Here is a 12585-nt window from a genome sequence, read left to right as displayed (position 1 = left end):
AGCCTGCTTTATCCCCGGGGCATTCTTACGCCTCCCTCCAGATCAGCCAGGCGGGCTGGCCGGGGACACTCCTGAGCTGGCTCTTTTCTTTCTTTTTCTCCTGAGTCTAGAGCCCAGTTATTTACCCAAAGAAAACAAGGAAGTGACAAGGTAACAGAGTACACATGTTGTGAAAATATGCAGGCTGAGGCCGAGGAAAAGAAAACATTCTTCCATAAGTAGCTGCCTTGTTAATTCATTTTTTTTCTCCAGATTAGAACCAGCCATTTCTTGTGCTCCTTCAAGCACCTTCTGTGGTTTCCTGACAGCTGCCTTCAAGGGTGAGATTTGGCTTGAAAAATGGACCATCGGTCATGCTTCGGGGGGGAGGGCAGAACCCAAAACTCCCAGATTGCTCAAATTCTCGGCTCCCTTTCTCGATGGGAACAGAGGAGGAGGAGGAGGAGGAGGAGGAGGAGGAGGTGGTGGGGAGAGGACTGTATAAACTGCAAGGCGTCACCTGATTTTCTATAAGAAATGACAGCTCGGGAATGAACGGTCCTTGGGCCGCACTTTCTTGCCTCCCCTGAAAGCGTTTCCGATCCCTGGCAAGCCTCTGGGCCCTGGCCTTGAGCAACAGCCACAGGCTGATTCTCGGCAATTAAAACATAACATTGGCCCTGATAGAGGACGCTGGGACACCCCCACACACATACACACCCTTTTCATTACGTGCCAAAGATCACTTTCCCAAACCTGTTTCGGAACAGCTGGCCGAGTCTGAGGAGCAGGCTCCAGCCCCGCGTCCCCTGAGTGGATGGGGAGGGGCCCGGGTTATTAATAGCATTTGTTCCACCTGGTGTTTGGGGGTAGAAGGCGGGTGACCTGTGTCTTTTGGGGAAGTTGGGCCATAATCAGTTTGAGGCTCAGTTTTTCTTCCCCGGCCCTTTAAGCCTCCTGACTGACAGAGAATGGCGGAAAAACGCCGGCGGCGGAGAGGCTCCCGGGGCCAGCATCCCTCCGGTGCAAATCCTCACGCTTCTCATTTTTCCTTCCTCCGTCTTCCCGGCCTCCTTTGCGGCCTGTGGGTGTTGGCCCACGGCTCGGCCAGACTCCCTTCAGGAGGGGTCACACCGCAGAGGCCTGGCCAGGCTGTGTTAGCATTGCTGTGGTCCTTTCTGCTAACAGGCTGCCTCTGGAGCTGGGCTGCCCGTCCCAGCATGGAACAGGCCTGTGAGAAAGTGGGAAGGGCCCCCTTTCCCAAGGCGGAGGCTGGTTCCTGCAAGGGATCTTGGGTTGAAGGAGCCCCTGCCCCCTCCCCAACCTTGATTGCAGCCACAGAGTCCATCAGCTCCCCTCTCCCACCCACCCCCTGCCCACCAGCACACAGCACCCTTCACCTCACAGTGGGTGAAAATCCTGCTATCTACCCACATGCTTGCCACCACCAAGGCACCTTCCTGAGAGCCCAGGAGAGGGCTGGACTTCGGCCCTGGAATGATTTTGATTTGATCGGGTTGAAGCTGGAGTGTAAAACTAGAGCTCAAGGTGCATTATGGGTCTGACCTCCGGGTAGACGTCTCCCACTGAGAACTGTGGGGAAAAGGCACTTCCATCAGAGCCCGAGGCCCAGTGGTCAAGGGAACCTCGGAGTGCCAGTGTCAAGCCCAACCATGTCCCCCGGTGAGCACCCTTAATGGGGCCACCAGGTTCCCACTGGGTGAGCACAGACTCTCCCCACCCTAGGCCAGGCTCCAGCCACTGGCCGTAGGTGAAAGACTATTTCCGATGATTGTTTTCAGATATTCTACATCCAGGGCATGAAAACACAATAGTGACAGGAAAAAATCCACTACCTCTGCTCTCCCTGCTACCCACCCCCCACACACACACACACACACCACCACCACCACCACCACCAACCATCACAATACAAAGGTGGTCCTATCTCTCTCTTTGAGAAGGTCAGGGACCTTTTCTCATTCCAGTCCTTGATATGGTTCCAAGGGAAGCCATGCCTTTGAACTCTGCGACATCCCAGTAGGCCCAGCTGCGAGGGTGTGGATGGGGAGGCAGACAGGACTTGCGCCTTATCAGGGGCCAATCTCAGGCCCTCCTGTGAGGACCAAGCTTCCTCCAGCAAAAGGTGACTTAGAGCCATTTAGTCAACCATCTGAGGAGGGCCCAGGGGCAGCAGAGAGGAGTCTGTCAGAGACAGGCCTTCCCGTGGGGAGTTTCTGCACAGAACCTTGAGAGCAGACCTCACTCTGTTCTAGTCCCAAGCAAATCCCCTCCTGGAACGAGACCCTCTACTTTCTCACCTCACCATTCTGGCCACCTTTCAAATGCTTCTGAGCAGCAGAGAAATGGCTGCTAAGCCCTGGTGAAGAGAGAATGAATTTGGTTGCCACTCAGTTTTAAGAACCAGCCTTTGGGCTTCTATGATTGTTGCTGACAGGTTTTCCCTTAGGGCCTGGGTAAGGCTGGTCCTCAGATGCCTCTTCCTCTTCAGACCGGGGCCTTCCTTTACCAGAATCTGAGATTTGGAGCATTGGAGGGCTTTGATTGGTCATGGAACCCAATATACCTGAGATACAGGATGTTCCAATGGACGGCCATCCTGGGGTCTGAATTCTCTAGGATGGGGTACACACTACTTTGTAAAGACAACTGAGCCACTGTTTGAAAGTTTTCATCCTCAGGAAGTTCTTTCTCACATGGAGGTAGAATTTGCCACTTGGTTTTACAATAGTTCTGGAGAGCTGGGCAGCAGGATGGCCTGGTTCTAAGATCAGGCAGAGGGTATGGATGAGGAGGCAGACAGGACATGCATTTATAAAAAAGGCCAAGCCCTTCCCCCTCCACTTTGCTATGCATCTTAAACCTGATCATTAATATTTTGATTATGTATTGGACAGTTTGACTCATGGCTTCACCCTTGTGTATTTTCATGATGGGCTTTAACATCTTTGTGTCAATGTTATTTGTTAAGGTATTTCTGAAAAGATGCGGTTTTGGGAGAATGTGCTCAGAGGAAGCAACTGCTCCCTTTATGTCCCGCTCCATGGGGTTACCCCAGGGCAGCTGGACATGTACCTGGATCTCTTCTTACTCTTGTGTTTCGCCACTCACATCCTTCCATAGTACCACTGTGGCCAAAGCCACTGTTGCTGAGGATGGTGTATCTGTCTGCATCCCTTGGGTGCGTTGGATGAAAAATTTGAGGACTACTTTTCTAGAACAAGATCAGCTTGTTGCTCCTTCTTGGTGCCAACCCTTCCTACTTCCTTGAGTGTGTTTTTTTTGTTTTGTTTTGTTTTGTTTTTTAAGTTATTTTTTAAAAATATATTTTATTGATCTTTTACAGAGAGGAAGGGAGAGGATGGAGAGTTAGAAACATCGATAAACTGCCTCCTGCACACCCACAACCAAGGTACATGCATTTGACCGGAATTGAACCTGGGACCCTTCAGTCCGCAGGCCTATGCTCTATCTGCTGAGCCAAACCAGTTAGGGCTATTTCCTTGTGTTTTGTTTTGTTCTGTTTTTTGTTTTTTCACCTATCTCTCCTAGCTTCCCTAGCTTATGCAGATCCAGGACTCACCATTGTCTACAGCGGATGAGAAACTTTATTTGGCTTCTTACTAGAATGTTAGCTTTGGGAGGGCAGGGAGTTTGTCTATTTTCTTTACTGCTCTGTCCTCAGAGTCTATAGCAATTGATTGAATGACTGATGGGTTCCCAAGATACTAAAAACCACATTTATCTCTCTTCCACTCTGTACTAAAAATCTAGAGAATAAACAAGAACCTGGTCCATTGTCTATAGAACTGTCTCATTTATCATCCTTGTTAATTATTATGAAAATAATATCAAGGCCAAATTTCAAACAGCAAGTGAGCAGCAAAGCCAGGCCAGCCCTCAGGCTTGACCATTCCTTGTTTCATCTGCCCTGTTATGCTAGTTTCATTCATTGCATGACCTGGGTCCATGTGTAAAGGCTGGTGCTCATGGAGCACAATAGGATCTCAACCACTGCCGCCAGATCAACAGAGCTCTGTTCCTGATAGTCATAGGATCACAGCACACCTACGGAGCCAGGAGCAATTCCTGGTACCTTGATGACTGGGAGAATGTTCTAGTCTCTCTTCTCCTTAATTTCTCATCAAGCCTGCTACTGTAGCTACTATTTTTATTCTACTTATCAGCTCGAAAGCCTCTCGGGCCTTCTTATTATTCTCCAAAATCAAGCCCCAACTTCTCTGCTTGGCCTGGGAGACTCTTCATCACCTGGCCCACCTTACCTATCCACCGAATTTCTCATTCTCTTCAGTGCATACTCTCTTCCACCACCTATGGTCAGGCCCTATTTTCATTGTCTCCACCATGTCTTCCTTTTTCAATATGCTTGTTTTTGTTAATATCTCCCAATAAGCTCATACTTCTATGTGTTTTTTTTAATTAAAGAGACTTTCTTTTTTTAGAGCAGTTTTAGTTCATAGCAACATTGAGCAGAAAGCACAGAAATTTCCCATATACCTCCTGTTCTCGCTCAGTCCCCTTTCAGCCTCCCACCCCACCCCCTGGCGCCACAGTAGGACATTTAGCTACAGTCCATGCACCTGCATTGACTCATCATATCACCCAAAGTTCACAGTTTACAGTAAGGTTTGCTCTTAGTGTTGTACATTCTGTAGGTTTTGACAAATGTATGGTGACTGGTACCCAGCATTATCATATCATACAGAATAGTTTCACTGCCCCCACAATCCTCTGTGCTTTCCATACCTTCTTTTTTATGATTGTACAAAAATTTGTGCACTTGGGGGAGTGGGGGCGGTTCCCTCAGCCCAGCTGGCACCCTCTCGCAGTCCAGGACTCCTTGGGGGATGTCCACCTGTTGGCTTAGGCTCACTCCCCAGGGGATGGGACCCAAGCTGGCAGTCAGACATCCCTCTGGCATCCTGGGAGCCCTAAGCCACAGTCAGTTAACCGTAGTGCTGCCACCACTGCCGTCAACCCAGCTTGTGGCTGAGTGGAGCTTCCACTGTGGGAGCACACTGACCACCAGGGGGCAGCTCCTGCATTGAGCCTCTGCCCTCTGGTGGTCAGTGTGTGTCATAGTACCAGTCATTTAGCCATTGGGGTCAATTTGCATATTACCCTTTTATTATATAGGATTTTCTGCTCAATCATCATGGGTAATGCAGGTTCTGCTTTCCCAGTGCCCATGGTCCACACAGCTCTCTCCTTCCCCAGAATTCCTGCTGCTCCCATCCCTGACTGTGCCATCCCATATCAGCTCTGTCTCTGTAACTCTGGTGAGCAGCTAGTACTTGGACTCCCCACTGTGCCTAGCCTACTGTAGGAGCTCCACAAGCACAGCCACCAGATTGTCAGCTCGTAGAGCCACATTCACATGAGCGGGGACCCTGGAGTCATGCATTCTTAAGTCCATGGGCCTTAAAGAGAAATAATTATCCTTATCACAATTCAGTTCCATCTTCAGGTGGTTACTGAATAGCTGCTATGTGCTAACCAGCAACAATCCCATCATGAATACAATGGTAATTCTACCCTCAAAGGCATTATAATCTTGTGACAGAGAAGTGACTCACCTGATCCCCATAACACAATGAGAATGGTGCTAAGATACAAATACGCAGGCCTATATATAGCTAGCCCTTGCGATGTAGCCGAAAAATCAGCGGGAATTTTCCAGGTAGGTGAGTGGGTGGAGGGCGTTCCGGCAGGAAGGGGCAGCCTAGGGGAAGTGAAAGTACCTGGCATAGCTAGAGGCTTGCCTGTTGCCCAGTTTCTTTCCCGTAATAACATTGGAAGCCCAGTGGTTAAATGATCACCTGTGGTCTCCAAGCAAACCTGTGCTGGGTCACTGACACAGCAGACTGTTCACTCTCAGTTACTGCTTCCGGAATCAGAAACAGGAGAACAGAGCCCTCTCCTGCTTAACCGTGTCTTGCTCTTCTGAAGACGGGGTGTGGGGAGCCCCAGAGCCCCAGTGTTGCCTTGTGCACACGGGGTGTTCATTCCAGCAGTGGGGTGGGATGCTCCCGGCCCTCACAGGCACCGCTGGGAATGGGCTGTCTCAGAAGCTTGCACTTCTTTAGCCTACCTCAAACATGTCTTCTTCCTCTTTCTAATTTGACGAGAATCTGGATATTAGAAATCTGGTTTAATCTGCTAGAAGCCAGGGTAGGCATAAATAGAGCCGTTCCTGCCCCTTACCTGGATCCCTCTCCCCAGCCCAGTTGCTAGGTGCCTGGCCTGCGGCCGCCGTGCTGGAGCTTGGCCTGCCTGGGCTTCCACTTGCACAGCCCAGTCCCCGGTGGGAAAGGAGTGCTGGGGTCTGGCCGGATGAAAGGGCTGAGGGCCAGTGTTGTGATTCCGGGCACCTCTAATTTCCCTTTTCTCTGTTCCCCTCTGCGTCATCAGCAGGAGTTTGTTTGAGGCTTCGAGGGCCCGGCTTTGTTTCACCTGGGAAAGTCCCTGCCCGGAGTGCGCGGATCTCCCCGGAGCGGGCCGGGGCCCTGACCTCTGTCACCCGAATTGTTTGGACCCAGAAGCCCCCATAGGGGTTAGGAGGGTGATCAATTGGCAACTTACGGAGTAAAGACCTCTCGCTCCCACCCCTCCCTCTGCGTATTGTGCTGGGAAGGGCAGCGGGGTCAGCGGCAGCAAACTGAAGGGCCAACCAGCGGAGCCTTGAAAGGACTCGTTTTGTGTTTCAGTAATGAGCACTCTCTCTCCCCTTGGATGCACTCGGATTTCATGAGTTACAGGGAACCTGTCAACTGCTGTTTTCATTGTATGGGGCTCGCGGGGGGAACTTGGATATAGGGCAGGCTTGTTTCAAAGAAAGCAGGGGAAAGAAAGTGGTGAATAGATGCAATGTGCTGTCATATGCAGATCACAGCCCCGGTTGCCATGGGACACCTCTGCCCGCCCAGAGGGCAAAATGCCGAAGGCCCTGTATTGAGGTGGCTGCCTCCTTGGAGATGGGAATGCCACTGCTGAAAGGGCACAGCCAGAGCCGTGCTGCCATGCCTGGATCCGCAGCCTCTGTCCCCCCCAGCCCTCCACCCCCTGGCTGCTCAGCGGGAACCCTCACCCAGGAGCTGAAGGCACAGACCTAGTAACCCCGGAAAGGGAAAAGGGGTGGACAGAAAGGGCTTCTCTTTCAGAACCGCCAGGCCTCTGCTCACAGAGGGCCTCCGGGCCTGGTCTAGTCGGGAACTGGGCCCTGAGGCTAAAGACAGGTTTTCACCTTCTTTGTTTGCCGTGCCCTCTGAGAACACTTGGCAATAACATTCCTTTCCTGATGGTTCATTTTGTAACTGAGGCATTGTTTTCTTTCCCCTGTTTACCTAAAGTGGCCCAGAGTAATAGGACAGGCGTGCCAACAGAGGGAGGACGGAGCCTGCCCTGGTGGCCCCTGGCTCCCCAGACCAGGTCTCTCCACCCTACAGCTCCTTGTCCTGCATCCTCCCCTCCACCTCTAGGAACAGAGTAGCCAGAGGCTGTCCTGCTGGAGCAGAGGCTGCACGGAGCCTGAGGTGAGGAGAGGACCCAGAATTAAGACTCTTCCCCAAGGATCCTCAGGCTGTGGGATCAAACCAGGCTGTGGGAAACTGGTCTTGCCGCTTTGCATAGGACAGACCTGGGTAGCCAGGATCAGAAGCATGCAGAGGAGTCTGCGGAAGGAGAAGGCACTGAGAGAAATATGTCTCCAATAGCTGTTTCCTGAATACCCTACTCTATTTAAAGGGGCAAAAGCATGGCTCTGTCATCTGGGAGTTTGTGTCTGGGGGCTGCGGCTAAGCCGGAGGTGGGGCCAGTGCGCTTGGCAACTTATTGTGACCTTCTGACCCTCTTGTTTTCACCCCCGTGCCCACTTTTACCACAGCAAAGTTTCTCCCGGGGAGTGTTGCCAAGATAAAGAATTAAGTTCAAAACCCTGTCCTCAAAGGGACTTCACATCTAGTGAGAGAGTAACTTTTGCATATTATGGGCCTATTGTTTAAGACAGTAGGGGCAGTGACTAAGGGTAGAAGCTCTGGGTGTTCAGAGGCTATGGGCTGATGGCTGCAGAGTCACACACACAAACTCTCCCACTGCTGGTACTTTCCAGTTTGCACTCACATGTATGTCATTTCTTCTCCACTTCACACCGACCGCTGAGGCGCTTTGGAAGCCTGAAAGCTCGGTGAAAATAGAAGACATAATGACTCTCTAGGGAGGAGTCTCCAACATTGGCCAAGGTGAGAGGCAGGGATGGCCAAGGAGCAGCAAGTTGTCCTAACTAATGGGGACACAACACAGGCAACCTCGTGGACTATGGCTAGAGAACCAGGCAGAGGGCCCCACATGTCACAGCAGTGGGCTTGACCCTGTGAAACACAGAGAGAATCTGGATGCCTAGTGGGTTTGTTTTCTGCTGCTGTAACACATTGCCACAAGTTCAGTGTCTTAAATAAACACAAATGGATTATCTTCCAGTGCTGGAGGTCAGACGTCTGACATGGGTCTCACTGGGCTAAGATCAGGGTTTTATCTGGAAGCTCTAAGGGAGAATTCATGTTCTTCCCTTTTCTTGCTTCCAGCATCTGCCCACACCCCATGGCTCGTGGCCCTTCCTCCACCTGCAAAGCCAGCAATGGAGGTTGAGTCCTGATTCCATATCATCACTTTGACCTCCTCCTCTGCCTCCCTCTTCCACTTTTAAGGACCATTATAATTTTATTGGACCCACCCAGATAATCTAAGACAGTACATATGCCCCTTTAAAGGCCAGCCAGTTAGCAGCTTTAATTCTCCTTTGCCTTGTAAGGTAACATAGTCATAGGTTACAGAGACAAGGACATTCTTGTGGGGCCATTATGCCTCCTACTAGATTTGGTTAGTAGGTTGGTTGGTGGTGAGTTATCAGTTGTTTAGTTGGTTATTTGTTGTTGGGCTGTTTTTTGAGACACACTGGGAGGTCCTTACCTAAGAGCCAGATAATAAAGGTTGTTAAAAGAAGGAAAAAGCAAGAGTAAGCAGTCTCATGGGGAAGAAGGAGTTCCTGAAGATAGACAAAGGAAGTGAGCATTGATTTTTATCTCACCACCTTTCAGAACAAATCCATAAAGCAAAATCCCCAGAACTAGAAAGCAGGCCATTCCGGAGAAGTTTGTTAGCCCACACACCTTGAGACCCTGGTGCATAGCTGGTTCAAACTTCATACAAAAACTTGGTCTCAGATCCTTGGTTTCTGTCCCGTAACCTCTGGTTTAGAAGCAGGGATATTTGTACTCCGTTTTTGAATGTCTGGTCAACCTTTTGAAATAGTATCTCTAATCCAAATACACTAGTGGGTTCTGCTAAGTGTCTAGTGGTCTCCTGGAGCCTCTCAACCCTACAGTGGGTTTAAGTCCTTCTACCACATCAGTGCCAGCCCTGCCTGTTGGGCCCTGCCCACTGCCTCCCAGACGCCACATCTTACAGGCTGGACTACCAGCAGCTGCCCCGTCTTCTACCTTGTTGAAGCTGAAGCTTGCTCTTCAAAAGTTCATCAAAACTCTTGAAATAAAATGTGGGCATTGGTCACTTGCTCTTGAGCCGTCCCTGCAGCTGAGCAATGCCTCCATTGGGCTGCTTGAAGAGGTCCTTCTTTGTGTTCTGCCCAGGACCCTACTCCTTAATTTCCAGTTTCCTTTCCAGAAGCTCCTATTCCAATCCAGCCACCACATAATGCCTGGCTGTTCCCCACCGCCCACTGCAGATGGCCACCTGGCCTCTGGAGCTGGGCTGTCCATGCATCCTTGACCCACTGCTTGCCCTGATCTCCCAGTGAGTCTGGGCTTCCATGAATGACCTTCCATGACTGGTTTCCAAGACTTCAGTCTTGACACCCCTTTGCACCTATACACCTTGACTTCACATCTCCAAGCTGCCTGTTACACCAGCAGCAATATCAGCAGAGTAATAATTGCTAATGTTTGAGCTCTTACTATGTGCCAGGCGCTGTGCATACATTACCTTGTTTAATTCTTATATCAAACCTAGGAAGAACCCCAGGAAGAATGGGTACTAGTCCATTTTGCAGGTGAGGAAACAGAGCATGGAGACATTCAATAGTTTACTCAAGAGATATAGGCTGTATGTGATGAGGTCAGTATTCAAACCTAAAGCCGAGGGATTCCATCATACCTTTCCTGAACTCTTACTATCATTACCCCTTTCCACTCTACCCCACTTACCAGCAGTCCATGTGATCTGTGTACAGCAGATCATGTCTCCTTTTGGCTTACAACCCCAGTAGCTGCCATCTTACCTAGCAAAAGCCAGAGGCTGACAGTGGCCAGCAGACCCAGATCTAGCCCTGTTCCTGCTCTGTTCATCACCTCCTTTCCTCTCTCCTCCTCACCAGCCACACTGCAGTCCTTGCTGTTCCTCAAGGAAGCCAGGTTCCTGCCTGCCTCGGTGCCCTCGCACTTACTAGTCCTTCCTGATTGCTCTCTCCTCCCCCTATCATGGCTGGTTCCTTTCTCAAGGAGGTCTTTGCAGACATTTTACCTTTGCTGGCCTCCCTACCCATCCCCCTTACCCAGCTTATTGTCTCCATAAAATTCTCACCTAATAACACATGAGAAAATGTGTCTGTTGTTTATTCTGTCTCTCCCACTGGGAGCAAAGCTCCAGCATATCCCACCAGGAACAAAGCTCCAGCATGTACCTGTGGAATGAATGGATGAAGGCCAGGACTCCCCTCAGAACCTAATGTTCCTGCAAGGCTCCAGCCACCATCCAGATCCCCAGTCCCAACCTAAGCCTGGCCATGGGCCACCGGGTGGAAGACCTTCCATTCAGCTCACAGGTGAAGATTTAGCTTCACCCTGGGGCTCAGTTTCCTCCACGCATCCTGGTAAACATAAACACGCAGCACATGTTTCTGGGCTAAAATCAATTCTCCATTCTCACTGACTGTGTGTGTGTGTGTGTGTGTGTGTGTGTGTGTGTGTGCGCGCACGCGCACGCACGTGCTTGCATGAAGCTTAAAACCCTTGCTCTAAGGCAGGTCTTTTGGCATCCTTTCCATGGTGCCTGGGGATGAGAATGAGTCTCATTTTTCCAGTAGAGACACTACAGCAATGGGCATGACTCGTCCTGAGGGATGCAGGGAAACATTGTCAGGGAGCGGGCCAGGCCTTGGAACTTTAGAGCTTCTAAGGTAGGGGTGTCGAACTCAATCAGAGAAGGGGCCAAAATCTAAAATCCAGCCTAAATCGCGGGCCGAATGGTTTACTGAACAGTCATAAACTGTCATTGTGATGGAAATGCAGTGGAGTGCAGTGATGACAGCGCGGTGCGGGCCACATTGCAAGGCCTGGCGGGACGGATTTGGCCCGCGGGCCTTGTGTTTGACACATGTGTTCTAAGGTAAGAGACATCCTTGTCTCTTGACAATTCGATCAGTATTGCTCCTCACGACTCTGTTGTTGAATTGGCTGTGTAGGAGGCAAGATCTGGTTTGGATCTTGATTTGGGGCAGGAAAACAATGTAAGCAAAGGGTCAAGGTTGGTCTGGACTAGGTGCTGGTTCTCAACTCAGAATCCGTGCTCTTTGCTGAGCTCATTGCTGCCACAGCACAGCACACCACAGCAGACATATTCTTCGAGAGTAAGAGAAAACATTTAATTTTCTTTTATTTAGAAACAAGCCTGGATAAAGGGGGAGTAAACAGTGCCATTCTACTTGCGGTTTGCTGAGATTCCCTGGAAAGCAAGTTTGGGAGGCCAGAGCCTATGTCAAAACATGAGAGCCCAATGCCTTCTCCAACACTCGAAGAAGCTCAAAAGGAATTATGGAGAGGAAAGCAGAACTTCCAGTTTGGTTCCAAGTCTTTTCAGGCCTTGACCTAAAGGCCAAAGAGCCACATCGATCTCCATGACTGCAACTCAAGAGGTGATACCAGAGGGCAAGGAGAGAGGGGGCGATGCTAGGTTAGCACGTTCCAGGTTCAAGGGAACCTGAGGAACTGGCTGTCCCTTATGTGACAACCACAGCAAAGCCACTGGTCTCCCCTTGTCCTGTGGCCTTGTCCTTTTCATTGCTACTTCACAACTAATTTTGCTACCGTTATGAATCGTAATGTAAATATCTGTGTTTTCCCATGGTCTTAGGCAATCCTGCTAGCAGTTCTCAACCTGTGGGTCACGACTCATAGGTTGAGAACCACTGCTGTAGAGCTTAAGACCACGGGAAAACACAGATATTTACATTATGATTCATAACAATAGCAAAATTATAGTTATGAAGTAGCAATGAAAATAATTTTATGGTTGGGGGTCACCACAGCATGAGGAACTGTATTAAAGGGCCACAGCATTAGAAAGGTTGAGAACCACTGGTCTATATGCTTTTACAGAGAAATGTAAAATTTTTATTCTTGTTATTTTAGTCCTTTTTCCTTTGATTTTTACTTAAAAGAATAAAAAAAAAATTGAATCCAAGGCTGGCCATGGCTATGGGGTCCTAGTCACAGGTCATGAGCCTAAATTCCTGCCTATCACTCTTCATATTTTCTTGACACTCCAGCCTGAAGC

At 49.9% G+C, this 12585-nt stretch overlaps 1 protein-coding gene across 2 annotated transcripts in view; it reads left to right on the top strand.

The window, feature by feature from the left end:
• Positions 1-12088, top strand: part of RAD51B (RAD51 paralog B) — a 576378-nt gene extending 564290 nt beyond the window's left edge. Inside the window, exon 8 of one of the 2 annotated variants that reach the window (XM_045579415.1) lies at positions 11693-12088. In XM_045579415.1, coding sequence (XP_045435371.1) covers positions 11693-11748 — 56 coding nt within the window. In that variant the 3' untranslated portion in view covers positions 11749-12088. The remainder of the gene's footprint in view (positions 1-11692) is intronic. The other variant, XM_045579409.1, reaches the window with a different exon arrangement.
• The last annotated feature ends 497 nt before the right edge of the window (positions 12089-12585 follow it).

This window comes from Pipistrellus kuhlii, unplaced genomic scaffold (assembly GCF_014108245.1).
Source record: "Pipistrellus kuhlii isolate mPipKuh1 unplaced genomic scaffold, mPipKuh1.p scaffold_m20_p_1, whole genome shotgun sequence".
In the NCBI taxonomy this organism is placed as follows: domain Eukaryota; kingdom Metazoa; phylum Chordata; class Mammalia; order Chiroptera; family Vespertilionidae; genus Pipistrellus; species Pipistrellus kuhlii.
The sequence above is the reverse complement of the archived record's forward strand: the minus strand, read 5'-3'. Positions and strand labels throughout refer to the sequence as shown.